This window comes from Struthio camelus, chromosome 6, assembly GCF_040807025.1.
Source record: "Struthio camelus isolate bStrCam1 chromosome 6, bStrCam1.hap1, whole genome shotgun sequence".
In the NCBI taxonomy this organism is placed as follows: domain Eukaryota; kingdom Metazoa; phylum Chordata; class Aves; order Struthioniformes; family Struthionidae; genus Struthio; species Struthio camelus.
The window spans coordinates 8,790,055-8,805,072 of NC_090947.1; the positions used below are offsets into that span (position 1 = coordinate 8,790,055).

The following is a 15,018-nucleotide window of genomic DNA, read 5'->3' on the forward strand; positions in this document are numbered from 1 at the left end:
TGAGGGAGAAGTTGTTCAGAGCTAGCACAACAGAATGAGATAAAATTAAGAAACACTTGCATAGCTTATGGAGAGGATGTTTTTGACAAATGTGCTGCCAACAGAATACCCTGAAAGATAATACTAAATTAGATATTGTTTGAGTCTTGATGAGAGTCATATCAGATGTCCTCAATTTACTGGAAAAAGAGGAAGATTTTTTTTTTTTTTTAAGCTACGAGACCTGCTTGCCTCTTGGGTTTTCCTACACGATGGTTGAAAAAACACAAATGAGTCTTTTCCTGATAAAAGATGTAGATTTGAATAAGATTGTTGATGGCATTATAGACCATGCCTGTCTGAACAACAATTATGAAATAAAAAAATTAAAAGCATTGGACTGAAATTATCTCCTCAGATATTCAAGTGAAATATACCCGTTCCCATCAGTGATTATGGCTTATGAATATCTGAAGGCAGGATGTATCCAGTCCACTATTATGTAAATGAATGAAAATAAAATATTTTAGTTACCAAAGTATATTTTGCTAGCAGCTAGAAAGGAATTAAAACATTAAACCCAGTGGAAATCTAAGTGACCTCCTGTAGAAATAGGCTGCTTTCCCCTAGACGATCTGTTCCTGAATATATGTGTGAATTAGGTAAATGAGAGAGAAAAGCAGAAATGTTATGTAAAATCACAGTTGAAGTATTAAAATACTAAATCAGATGTAAATTGAGTAATCATTGCGGTATGTAGATCTCAGGAAGAGTCACATGAGTGGAAAAATGCAATGCAGTAGCTTTTATTCTGCTGTTCACAAGGAACAACCAAACGAGTGGAAAAATGTTTAGCATCTCAGTGATCTCTAACCTAAAGCATCGGGCCTTCCCCCCCCCCCCCAGAAGGAGAGCAGAATAAGACCAAGTGAGCGAGTGTGTGTTTATGCAAGCAGTTTGAGGTGTGCCTAAACGGCAAACAGAACAGAAATTATCTTAAAAGACCTTTGGCTCCCTCCCTGTTTATTTCTGTTGCACGTTTTATCTTCTTCCTTCTCCCCCAGGAACATCTTTCATTGACTTACCAAGCGTCTTGCTCATTCATACACATCTGTTGGCTCTTCCGTTAAAATCTATGCTTTTAACCCACCATACAAGAAATATTTCTGCAATCATCCTAAGAATAAAACAAGGCCCCGGTGAAATATGTTTTTTGGTCACCAATGTATTTTCTGTCCGATTGCGGTGCTTGTCTCTTAGATTGGCACCTTGGGGCTCAAATCTTGTCATTCTTTGTGCTCTGCTCAGTGCTAAGCACACAGCCTGTACGTAGTAAATTAAAAAAAAAAAAAAGTTATATCACTTTTTTGCTTTCCCTGGAAAGTCAGAGGAAAATAATACATTGCCTGCCTTCTTGGATCCCTTGAACGATTTCAGTGCTGTCAGTAGACCTTGACCTCTATCTCTGCAGAAAGGCTGCCCTTACGTTTGAGGGTAGAAAGTAAAAATGTTGCTTCCTTACAGGTGCTGCCTGGGTTGCATGCCTCAGGTGGTGGCCACCTTGAGATATAAGCAGAGAATGTTCTGCTTCCAGCCAAAGGAAAAAAGCAGCAGCACCATCTCATGAATAGGAATCACTTAGATGTTCTGCATGAGTGCATGATTAGTGGGTGCAGCTGAAGCTGTAACAGCTTAGCAACAAGTATTGGGAAAAGTTGCTACTGCTTCAGTAAATAGCTAGCAAAAGTACTACTACTAAAAGATCTCTGAGGCATCGGGAAATGGCAGATGTACCCCGTCTTTCAGGTATCTGGCTGTCTGCATAATACTCGCTGCCTGAAAGCGTGATGACAGCGGGGTTTGTACCACCAGCTCTAAAGTTTGTGGGTTGGAGCAAATTTCAGATAAGGTTTGCCTCCAGCTCGTGTTCTTGCACCGCAGAGGTCAGTTCCTCTGCAGCAGAAGCTCTGCTCAGGGGTGAAGTGCTGCCTTGCAGCTCCCTGAGTAAGAGAGGTTGTAGAGGCTTCAGCGTTTTCTCGCTCCCAACCTAGCTGCCCCCTTGACTTTCACCGGGTGGGGCAGGAGACGAAGAACAGCTTTTACTGCTTTTCCTAGAGCTCGTTCCACATTGCTGAAAAGCGTTTCTGGGTCTGCTCCATAAGTCACTTCTTGCTCAGCTCCTTTATTCTGGAGTTTTCTTGAGGTGGTCCCTGTCCTTTCCCGCAGCTGCCTCGCTCTGCTGGAGCTGCAGTATTTTAAGGCAGCTTGTGCCTGTCAGTATCTCTGTCACTGATGTCAAGCTAAAGCGTTTTACATTGTGTTTGTCGCAGGCGGCAAATACATATGTGGTCATTGACAGTAGCTCAGCAGAAACACAATAACTTGTTAAGCCACAGTAACTCAATCGTGTGTCTGAGCTCTGAGCTGCAGCTGGAGAGGAGCTCTTTGGGCTCTTAACCCTTTTATGGCAGCTGTAGTCCGGGCTTATGCATCCTTTCACGGGGTAGTCCATGAGAAATCAGTGTGTATGATTTGTTTGAGTATGTCAGGTGGGAAGATGGTGGGAAGGATAAATAGGAGTGTTTTCTTGACTTACATGTCTGGTGCTGTGCTGCCGAACTGTGCTTCCGTTGTAGGAGGGTGTGTTTGCAAAATACCACGTCCCGCTTTCAGAAGTACCGTAGGCATATAGGATCCGGTCTTCCTTTGACCCCTAAAAGCGGGATGCAACATGTTTTGAAAACGCTACCCGTAGTTTTATTGAGGTTATGTATTTTATAGGACTGCGTTTTTTGCTGAAATTATTTGTTGTAGAGAAAGGCTGTGGTAAGAGCTAGTGGATCTTGAAAGCAACAGAAAAGACTTAAGTAGGACTCTTTGGATGCTAATGAAAAAGAGATGGGTCGCAGGAAATAAAAAGGGCATTGCCCGATACAACACTTCTGCGTTGCCTGTCCTCCAGCTGCCTGTGTGAAAAGGTTGTGTTGTTACAGAAACGCGGCTAAGGGAAGTTGATGTCGTGGTCGTGCAGTGATTTAGCTGGAGAGCTTGGTTTTCAGGTGGCGGAAGAAAGCGAGCAGGATTGATACGGGATACCCGAAAGGAAATATATCCAACTTCCCTTCATTCTGTGTGAGGTTTTTCTTTTCCCTTTCCCTCATCAGGAAGCTTGTGGAAACCTTACTGCTACACTAAATTGTTCAGATGGTGACCTGTGCCTCTCCTCATCTCTGGTTTCACTGCCAGCGTCGTGGTGTTGAGTGACGTTTTATCTTTTGTCACAAATTTGCACCAGTTGTTTAACCAGACTCATCCTGTGGTGCTCCAGTTTTGGGCTCTCTTGTGGTTATTGTGTGTTCTTAATAACTGTAAACCAATTGCTGTGATAGTTGTGCTGATTTGACGTATACTTTTCGTAATGGCGGTTAAAATATATAATGTAATGCTGTTTCAGATTTAGGAGAGAAAGTGCAGAAACGGCAGAGGAACAGGATGGAGTATAGCAGACCTGGCCAGCTTAGGGAGATTGGCAGAGCATTGTCGAGTGACGGAAGGAAAAGGGCATGCGTTTTGTCACACCCCAGTAAAGGTTTCCTGGGCACTTACTGGGATGTGTTCAAGAAAAGATTGCATTAGACCTGGGTGAAAACATAACGCTCATATGCAATGAAGGTATTTAAAACTTAGGAAAAACGAAAAGAAACTTCAAAGGTGAAAAACGTAAGAGAAGGCATGGAAGGACAGGAAAACAGAAAGAAAGAAATCAGCCATCTGACGGTTTACTTCTGTATAGTTGAGCATTTGGGATTGAAATGGAAAATAGGGTAAAAGAGAGATCATAGAGCAGATTTTATAGATTTCCATGGAAGGGTGAGAAAGAAACAAGAAATAGTAATGCAATTATAATAGCAAGGTTGAAAAGATGAAACATTGATCATGGAGAAATTCACATAGCCTGGTATTGACTGGTCAGTATAATATAGGATGGAAATAATTGTTCTTGAGCAGGTTCAGCTTATAATAGTGCAAGCAATTGAAGGCTGCATTCAGAAGGAGAAGTTGAAGAAGCTAGGCTTATTCACAGGAACAAAAGAAAATTGTGATGACCTAATTCCAGCTTTTGTTGTGCAGAATATACCAGTATTGTTAGTGGGACAAATCACTCAGTGTCAGACATGAAAGCGAGATGCACGTGATGCCACTGTGCTGCACTACTCTTTTTTGCCTTCAAAGTCTCACGTTCCTAGGGGATAGGTAATGTATGGGTCCAAAGAACATTTTGTATCGCTATTTTCGGAGAAGCTGTTGCAGCTCTTCTTGGGACTATGTGCCATGCCTTCTGCTCTGGCCTGTGAGCAGACTGCTCCTTGAAATGCAACTTCTTCCCATTTTTCCACCCTATATCCTCCCACCTGCACCGGTAGGAATTCCTGGCTGTGTGCCCTGAAGCCTTTCCCTCAGATGATCTATTCCTCCACCCAAGTCTGTTAGGCTTTTTTTAATCACTAGGTGAGGGTGAAGCCCTCCACTGTTTCCCAGGTTTTTCAGGGCGTTCCAGTAGTCGGTGCTTTTTCAGAGCTCGCCTCAAAGACAGCAATCTCTAACTGCTATTACTCACTTTTAGTAGAAGAAAAGCAGGATAATCAGGGGCAAGGACTACCCATCTGACAGTTATTGGATGCAGAAGCTAACAGCTATTTGTGTGAATCTTTTTAAACAAAGATAATGCCTCCGTTTTTACATTTCTAAACGTAATCCCATGTGAAACTTGTGAAATATTAATCCTCTGCAAGAGGGTTTCTCTTGAAGTCCCTTTATGTATAAAAGATGGAAATCGGCAGCGTAGACCTCCCTCCCTGCTTCATTGATGTCTGAGGCCCTTATTTGCAATGGAAATCCACCGCTGTCGCTGCAGTGCAGTGGGTGCTCTCAGGCGATGAGCTACCTGGAAAGACTGGGTTTTGCATGAGTGGGCCGGATGCTAACTTAGCCCCAACTTCCTTTCCGTGGACAATGACTGTGATCCGTTACACGCGGACCCGGGCAGACTGGCTCCCTCCAGCAGCCCCTGCTGCATGGTCTCTCTTTTATCTTTATTCACGAAGCCTTGGCGGATAAAGGCTTTGCATACTTTCAGCTGCTCTCTAATTACTCATTTTGCTAGCAGTGGTTTGTGGTTTGGATAGAAATGAAAGCTGGCCACTGCTTTTTAATTTCTGTTTTCATATATAGCTCCTCAGCACTGAGTTTCTCCCCACACCATTATCCTTTGCTCTATGAATCTAAAGCATGACTTTTACCTAGGTGTCTCCCAGTGCCACCATTGGACTTGCAAAGGATAAGGTGTATGTCCCTTTATTTTGCATATGCCATTAAACGCTCATCATCCCGAGAAGCCATCAGCCAGCTGAGCCAGTGCAGTTGGCAGTAAAATGAGAGAATACGTGCCTTACTAACAGATTTTATCATATATTGACATCGGGCCGTGCCCTCCGTAGGTTTCCCCAATAACATCTCCCTCGTAGACAGACTAAGAAACGTGCAGACGCAAAGGCTCACTTGGAAGCCTGCTGCTTCTTCAGTGCGCTGCCTTGCCCTGCAGGAGGTTGCACGTGCGGATGGCACCTATCCTGAGCCAGGCCAGCTGCTGAACACAAACTAGCGAGCGTGTGGCACGGGAACCCGAGGCACCAGGGGAGTGGAGTGGAGGTTACAAAGAGGAGGGGACTGTGCGGAGAAGAAAAACTCAGGGAAAGAACAAGGAGGAAACAAGTTCTTGAGAAGCGTAAGTGTAGAAAGCGGAGAGATTTTAAGGATGGAGGGATTGTAGCTTATTCCTTCTTCTTACCATCCTTTGCTATCTAAGAACTAGTGCAGTGGATCGAAAATACCCACCAAGCCTTAATGTAACAATATCTTTAAAAATTAAAGAAAATGTACTAACTGGGCTGTGATCAGAGACTTGGGGAAAAGCAGAAAAGGAGTCGTGAGAAGATGCAATTCTCTCGCATAGTCTTTATAGTAAAATATTTGGAGAGGAGAAGGGTGATCTGCTTCACTGAGGAAAGGCCGAGTGGAGAGTGGGCACCCTCGCTGACTGTCACAGCCTTGGTATCCTATGCAGGCTCATCCCCCTATGAAGTATAACTACATCTTAAGCATTAAAAAGTGGTAGTTTTACTTACTGTCACCTCTAGATATGCTCTAGCACAGATAAGGGAGAGGCGTAACTTGCAAGCTTGCACGATGCACGTTTATGTATGCGAGTGTATGTATAAAAAGGCGTGTTGTTCTGATTAGAATTATTTGTGAACCTTTTTGGTTACAAATTGCTTGAAAAATAATTAGCATTGTGTCATCAAAATAAATGTTAATGAAACAAAATAAACAGTATCAATCGCATTCTCTACTTCATAGCTCCTGTCTGACAGACTAGATCAAGTGCGCTGAGCTCCCGGTGTGCTCATCTGTTTCTTATAGGCACCATTTTCTCCATTCATCTTCAAGACTTTCTCTAGAACATCTTCATTTTTCACTCTCCAGAGTCCTGAACCCATTACGTTTTACTGGTGGTACTTATTCTTCTGTGGTACAAATTACACTGTTCCTTTTACACTTTCAGTTGGCAGTACAGGGAGATGCTGCTGTATTTCAGATGCAGTCAAGAGTGCGTGTTGGCTTCTGTCAGTCACTGCCTGCGCGAATCTGTCTTCCATTCTTCGTTTTTTTTCCTCTGTGCTTCATTATCTTCCCTAAATGTTATTTATTACATACTGTGGTCAGCATTCTGCCTGATCCATCTCACTGCATTTAATTATGCTGTCTCGAAGAGTAGCTGAGCAGTTAGCAGACAGTGCGTGCTCATAGAGCGTTGCTAGAGGTTTTCTTTCCAGAATAAATGTTGAATCATTGAAGATCAGCTGAGTTTGAAATTTACCTGAATACGTTTTACTATTCCAAAGAGATTACACAATGGCCCTGATTAGCAGCAGCATTTGGTAATACCACTTAAGGCTTTATCACAGTGGAGTACTGCCAGTAATAGTCTTTAATTCACTTATATGTACCAATTCATCTCTGTCAGGTTTCTATTCATTTCTTCGCTGTTTTACTTTGTCCCTATCCCCTTTATAATGAGGCATGATTTCTCCATTTAGTAGCCAAACTTTAAAAAAAAAAAAAAAAAAAAAGTCATTCTTCAGCAAATTGACTCTGGTCCTTCGATTTCAGGCAACTGTGCCATCCCTGCATTTATTTTCACGTTTAATCCACTTTTCACAAGGTAGTTTATTTAGAAGAATCTGGGTCGGTCAAGTGACCAAGGGGCAGTAATATTTTTATTGGCTAATTTAAATGAAAAGTTTCAGGATTAGGATGGCTATATAAATCTTTGTCATGGATTAAATACAGACCTTCTGAGGAGGTGTAATCCTAAAATATTGACTGTAAAGTGGAGGGCAGGCGTAGAGTTAAAACTGTACATGCTCGTGAAAAGCCACGCTCTATTCAGCATTAATTTTGCTCGTCAGAATGATGATAAAAGTAATTGTCAGAGATAGACAACAAAATTGCCACGTGCGCCGTTTTGTTTTGCCTGGCACTGGTTCCACACTGTACTGGAAGATCTGAACAGTTACGTCCAAGGTTGGTGCTCCAGATTTGCATGATGAATCAGGGTTTGGGGCCGTTGCTGAAGCAGATCCAACTGCACGTTTCTTGTTTCTTTCTCACTGCTAGGATTGGTGCCAAGCATCAGGAGCTACGGCAAAAGCAAGTGAGAGGCCTGGTTGATTACTCTACTGGTCCTGGAGGACCTGACATTGATGATGATGAGGTGGATCCAAATTATGCCAGAGTAAATCACTTCCGAGAGGCTTATCCAGCAGCAAGCATCTACAGGCCGTCATCACCAGCGGTAGCAGAAACCTTCGTATACCCACGTGATGCTCCTTCAACGCCAATGGAGAGGGAGCACTTGGAAGGATTATATGCAAAAATAAACAAGCAGCACTATCCACAGACTCCTGGTGACAGGTAATATTGCCACCTGGCATTAAAAACAATGATGCATTTTGTGGGCGGGCAGGGGGGGTGCTCAGAAGCCCAACTAACCTGTATTTACTGAGTGGAAAGCCATGGATTTCCTCCTAGCAAAAAAAAAAAAAAAAAAAAAAAAGATTTCCTCCAGTAGTGCCCCCAGAGCATCTATGCAAGGCAGCAGTCAAAAAGAAATCATTAAAGAAAAGTCCATGTTTCACAAACAGAATGAATGAATCGGCTGCAGTCCAATTCCTGCACTGCTGAGGGAGTATTTTTCCCCCTTTCCACTCAGGAAAAGTTCTTACACTGCGGCAAAAATCATCTCTGTTTTCAGATCCCTTTTGATCCTGCTGATCATCAAGTGCCTATTAGTAAGAGGTTTTGTGTGATAGCATGATGTATTGCGTATGTTTACAGTTTACTTTCCCCAGCTGTGTGATATTATGCACTTTCAATTAGGTTGGGGAGAGGAGTGGGAATCATGGCATTTTTATGCAGACTGTGAAGTGTGGCTTCACAAGACTGATTGCCTTTCACAGCCTTTCCAATAACCAAGTGAGAAGGAAAGAGCAATTTTTAATCCTTACTGTCAAGCTTCCAGGTTGATAGCATTAAAGAAAGATGGTCAAGTTTTTCCCTGGCTTGAAAAGAAAACAGATTCCTCTCGAGTTTATGATGCACCCCCCATTATGAGGGCTTTAAAACTGGTTGCTTGTGGAATTTGGGGCTAAAAGAACACAAGGCTTCGTTAGTGTCACGGCGTTAATAAAGTGATGTCGTGTTTTTCGGACCAGTGTATGAGTGTGTAGCCAAGATGTACGAGTGCACGCAAAAAGAAGAGCTGCCAGAGTAAGACACGGGGGCCTTGAGGAAGTGTTCACGCTTGGAGTTCATGCTGCGATCTGCAGTGTCTCCCCATAGCCTCAATCTGTGCTGTGTGATACCACACTTGTTAATTTGGGAGAAATGTGTGAGCGCAGATATAGGAGTGTTTTCAGTTTGTGGCATCATAGTACTATAAAAATGTCTACTGAGTCATTGTTATAAATAGTAATAAAATGCTTGTGACATAAATCTAAGCGTGTAGCAGGGAATAGGCCAAGTCTTGCTTTTTTCACCTAAATACAGTTACGGGAGAGATCTTTCCAAACAATAATGACACTGCTAATTCTCTTCTTCCATGTTATTAACTCTTCCCTTACTGTGTAAGGATGAGGAGAGCGAAACAAGAGGCAGTTATCATAACGTTTTGCTATCTAAATGGTTTTGCTGTACTGGAAGAGTCTTGAGGTGATTGTCGCTGAAGCCACATGAGCAGCAGTGTGTAGGGAAGGGATCAGAAATCCAGTCCCCCGAACGGGGTAAAACAGGGTCGGGGAACTCCCAGCAGGAGGGAGGCCACGTATCTGAGTCATCAATTTTTCCGATACCAATGTATATAGTTGTAACTCAAAAGGGTGACATGGTATTAAGACATTGTCCTGAAGGTCACTTCATAAGATCAGTTTTAACAGGGATTTTATAGCTTTACATCTTAAATGCCATCACTTTTGAAGTGGGGTTTATATATTGCTTTGCATACAGCTGAAAAGAAACGTCCGAGTCTTTCTTACTGACTTTTTTTTTTTTTTTAAATAATAATTGCTTGTATCATGGTGGTATCTACACCAAATGAATTCTTAACTTGCTGTAGGGACAAAATTGAAGTCCCAGCCAAGTTTGGGTACAGCCTTGGGTTCCTGGATTTTAGCACGCGTTTAGCTGTAATTGCATGTTATGTCACGATGATTTTGTGGAAAAACTAAAACTGTAACAGGCAAAAAAGAAGTTATCTCCTGTCTGACGCCATCATCAGAAGTCACGCTGAGAGGCTGTTCTGTCTGTGTTGACTCTCTCCAGGAGGACAAACAGTCCACAGCGTCTTAGCTTTGTTGAATTTCTCAGGCTTGTAGAGGCTGTTTAACCAGATTAGGAGAAAAAACAGGGAATTTGGGGTTCTTATTAGGCTGCCTTTGTTCTTTTTCTGACTCTATCTTTCCTTTGTCTCGGAGACAAAAAGGTTGTTGTTATTCACCATTAGAAATGTGCCAAACGTGAATAATTTGATGTGAATTTATACAGCGGGTTGTGAGGTCTCAGCCAGCAGTTGTTGGAATATGCTGGCAACTCCAGGCGAGGAGATCTTTCGGGGCTGGAGGGAGAGTACTGGAAGAAGCAAGAGATAAGAAAAAAAAAATAACCCCTGGATAACAAGTAAATTATAAAAACAAATCTGCTTTCAAGGGTCACGTATGAAAACTACCTTGTCTGCCTCAAAATGATGGGAAGGGGGTATAATGGATGCTTATTAGCTAAACCAAAGTTATTTTGCGTTTGCAGGGATGAACATTTATCAACACGTTTGTCATGTAATAGCTCATGTTTTGGTCCTGCTAACGCATGCATGCTCTCTCCCAAAGTTTTGCTATTAATTTTACTTTAGATGGATGGCTTTTTCTTCCACCTCTGGCTCTCAACATACAATATAGTGTGTGGAGGCTTGAGCAGTGCCTGGAGTAAATGAGATTGGGGGGTAGAAAGGGGATTTGAACAAAGAGGTAATAGATTATTTCATTTCGGTCTGGGAATTCCAGTTATGTGTCATTACGATAGAGAATTAAAACCCTTCCTTTGAAACAAGCAATTCATTTTTATTTTTGTTTTTTTGCAGACAAATGTATTAACATAATTAACGGCTTGTAAAATTCAGAGGCTATTTGTAAAGCAAGAATCTTTGTGGTCAGTTACGTGCTGATACTTTGTCCATGTTTATGCACCTTCCCTCTTCTCGTCCCCAGTATCCAGCCAGCCTTCGCAGTTCGTCCTCCTCGGCAGGGTCCCAGCTTGAACTGAGGCTCTCGCGCAGTGCCGGCTGCAGATAGCAGTGGGCTGCACGTGCACGAACGCTGTTTCTCGAATCGTTAAGGAGTATGTTTGCCCCCTGCAAACACCGCTTCTCGCGGCATGTACGGACCTGGTCCGCCTTGCTGTTTGCATGCTAGCATCCCCTTTACCTAAGACCCTCTCTCTGATCTGAGTTTGCTTTGCTTTGGGTTGTTTCTGGTTTGTGCTTTGTTGTCTTGTTTTAGACTGCTGTGTAACGTTCTTTTGCACTGCTGCGCGACTGTTGATTTTTCTTTCCGCTGATGACTGTATTCAGTGAAATAGATGTAATTTTTTGTGTATGTTTTGCTGAAAGCTTTGGGATAGAGAGGTGCTATATAAATGTAAACTGTCTTTATTAATGAGTATAGGAAAAGCATTAGCATGATCAGTGTATTCTGTGAATGTTAAGTTAAAGACAGTAAAAAAAAAATTAGCTGGCAAAATCACACATTTCTTTGTAAATCAGAGCTTTTTTCTGTTTATTTCTAATTAGGCACAATTTTCTGTAATGCAGATGCCATCCCAAAGGATGGTGCAGCCTGCACAACCACCTTGTGCAGCTGGGGAGCTCGCCGGGTCTCTGCGTCTCGGCAGGCTGCGTGGCACTGCCGGGGGCGCTAAGCGGCAGCCGCCGACGTTAGTCGTCAGGGCTGTACAGTGGCAGCGCTGAGCTGCACCGTGGCGGAGCTGAAGTGTCAGACCAAAGCCAAAAGAACATATGTACAGCACCGTTATCACTTAAATGTCAGGCATGACACATGTTGCAACCCTTTCTCACGTTTCGAATAAGCAATTTCCTTTTTTCCTTCCTTGAACATGGTGCTGTCAAGTATATCCAAACACTCTGAGTACATCTCCGGAAAGTTTCTAAAGACACGCTCAACTTATTTGTTCAGCCTAGAAGTATGAAACATTTTAAAGTCTGATGCCAAACGCACTGCCAAGTATAATTCTTCATTTATTTATGTGTCTTATCTTGGGGAATTTCAAAGTGCTGGTCTGACAAAAATACAGTTTTCCTTTGTTTAGCAGGAATGAATTCAGAGCTTAAAAAAAAGAAAAAAGAAAAAGAAAAAGTCAGACTTATTACATAGGAGTAGCGTCCACAGCCCTAGTCTGGTCTGGCTTTCTGGTTTTGGAGATGCTGTGTTGGTCGCACTGTGGAAGAGCTTACATTAATTAACTGAAAAATGAATCTTCATTATTTCAGGGTAAAAGTTTCCTCATGGAAATGTGTGCTCTTCCAGACTGTTTAATCTAGCAAAACACAGAACTGAAAACCAGGAAAAGAAAGGAATAACCTCTGCACAAGCTTACGTCTGCCCCTTGCATCCTACCCGCCCTCTAAACTGGTCAGAGCTGTGGTAGACAGAGGCAGAACATGCTGAGCAGTCCACCTTTCCCTGAACGGGATCAAATTAAAAAGGCGTGCATCTTGAGAAACTAAATGCTAAATGCAAGCTGTATTTAAGCCTGAGGGGGGCAGTAAAAAGGGTTCTAAAGAGTTCTAAAATTTAGCAAACAGCATTGTTTCTAAAGAGCAGGCTAAATGTTTGTCTTTTGGGCAGGTGTAGGTAGCTCCTGTCCTGTTTGAACTAAGGCCGTGTGGGCCTACAGCTGCACAGAAAAGGCTTGTTCAAAGCAAGGGCAAGTTAGATTTGCCCAGAGTGTTACTGAGTCCTCTGTTTCTATAATCCAGAAACCAGAGTTTTCTGGAACTCAGTGCAGTGTACCACAAGCGTTGCTCAGTGTTCATGCATCTATCTGCAACACCCTTTATCACTGAATAGCAAAAAAGCAATTCCCTCTTGTAGGAGAGGGTGGTCATTTACTCAGGTGCGGTCGTTCTGTAAGATTGATAATGCGGAGGCAAGGTAGAAATAGGATGAGGCTCGGTAATTTCTGAGCGCCCTTTGCTACTGTACCTTGTGTTACGCTGGAAGAAGAGTTATGGTCATGCACTGAAACACTTTGATTTGCAAAGCCTGGCTAGGAAGAGTAAGCCATTGCTCTATCTTACCACGTAGCTTCTTGATCTGCCTTGTCTACTTGCTGCCCTAAAATCATCACTCGGGTTTCCTCTCCTCTGCTCCCCAACACGCCCAAGACTCTCCTCCAGTTCCATTAGCTACGGGAATTATTTTCTTTTTGAAACTTGCCAAGGCAGCTTTGAATTTTTGGCTGCAATGAGATTGCTTTTCCCCATAATGCTAAAAAAGAAAAGAAAGGGACTGTTTTGTAGGCACGACTTGTGGCAACTGTTACTGTCCTTCCTTGCCTGCTAGATTTCTGACAAAAGTTAAATCCAAACTGACACAGGCAAGGTATAGCAGAGGCTCAGTGCTTCCTGTGGGAGCCCTAGAGCTGGCCTAGTTGTGGAAGCAGAGCAGTCCGGAAACCCTTTTGGCTACCAATTTCACAAGAGTGTGGGTGGTTCCATTGGATTTTCACTTGTACTGAGTTTTTGCTCCTGACACCACTTGCAGCAGTGGCTACCGTGTACTAATTGTACCAAGCAGGAAAAACGTTGAGTTAACGGGGCCACTTGGAAGATGTTTAAACAAGCTTTGATTTGATTTCCCAACTATGTGCAAAAAACTAATCATTTTTGTTGGTCGCGTTCAAGAAAAGCCATTTAGAGCTGCAGCTCAGAGTGCTGTTTCCCAAGAACCCCTCATTTGAATCTTCCCAAATTTGGGACCGTCACTCTATCCTTCGCTTCTTGTGGTTGCCTGAGATATTGTGCAGGTTGAGTAACCCTGAGCATTTGAGAGCATGCCTGAGCAGAAGGGAATTGTCAAAAGTTTTACCCGAGCAGAGCCGCTGCTCCCGTGTAATGCGTGCATGCTTGTTCCAAGCCATGCGTTGTTCAGCAGAACTAAAGTCTATCAGGAATGGTCACAAATCTGCCTCCATGCCTCCTGACTGCTAGGGTTTGCATTTGGATCACCTCACTTATTGACAGATGTGTAAAATTTTATATACTACACTCCCACAACTCCCTTGCGACTGTCCTGCTGCAGATGCTGGTGAGCCTAAGTTTTGGCAGCTGTGTTAAACATTCATAGGCATTCAGATTTTTTTTTTTTCTCCCTGCAGCCCTGTCTTTTCTTATATGATAAATTATTGCATGGAATTGTTTTAGGTTAATTCTGCCTATTTATTGGTAATGTCCCGTTCTTACAGTCGTTTGTATGCAAGTGCAAAAGATAAGTCCGTGGAGGAAGAACAGGTCTTTTACTGGAAGAAGAGACCGTAGCAGAGGATAGAGAGTAAAATGCAGATGGTGTTGTCAGCCTCTTTAAATATACAAATAAGGACAAAACGCGATCGTCCATGTAGCTGGAATGAAATCATACGGCCTTGCATGTGTTTCTGCCACAGCGTATTTCTCTGGTGTGAGCAAGAGATGCTAAATTCTGCCTTACGCAGGATGTTATTTGACCAAAAGCTCGTGCTTGCTCCTTTAATCAGCAGCAGAATAATGTGTGTATTAACTTTTCTCTGCACATTAATTCTTTTTTTTTTTCCTACAAAACGCCATTTAATTTTAAATGCTAATATGCATGTGGTTAATTAAGAAGCCAGAATTGACTATAAGGTTGGTAAGCTCCAAGGAAGAGAGAGGAAGATCATTACACTTCTGTTCATAGATAGCTATTTGTGAACCAGCTGATAATGTGCAAAATTAAGATTTCGTAAGTGGCATTTTAAATGAATGGTTAATGGCTGAAGATTAATTAAACAGTCAGAGTTGTTCAAAAGAGAAGCTGTTAAAATCTTGTTTATAGGCCAGTCACTTGCATACTTAAAGTGCAAACCCTAATAGCATGTGGTATTTCCATTTAGCAGGCAAGCAGGGTAACTGGGCTATTTTCCTTGAACAAGGAAAAGTACCTTGCTGGATATGCAGTATGGATGGATATATGTAGTGTTGTGTACTGCGGATTTTTTCCGTAATTAATAATGGTCTGGTAGAAGTACAGACGAAGAAATGCATTTCCTCTGGGAGTTTGGTAATCCTAAATAAAATTACTAAATCTTATTTTAATTAAAATGTAGGGGACGTGGCTA

The 15,018-nt window shown here is 42.5% G+C and overlaps 1 protein-coding gene across 8 annotated transcripts in view; it reads left to right on the plus strand.

Moving 5' to 3' along the window:
- The window catches only part of PARD3B (par-3 family cell polarity regulator beta), a 437,068-nt gene that overhangs the window by 346,764 nt on the left and 75,286 nt on the right, over nucleotides 1–15,018 (plus strand). For all 8 annotated transcript variants that reach the window (XM_068948053.1, XM_068948054.1, XM_068948056.1 and 5 more), the window contains one exon: nucleotides 7,717–8,013. In XM_068948053.1, the coding sequence (XP_068804154.1) occupies nucleotides 7,717–8,013 (297 nt within the window). The remainder of the gene's footprint in view (nucleotides 1–7,716; nucleotides 8,014–15,018) is intronic.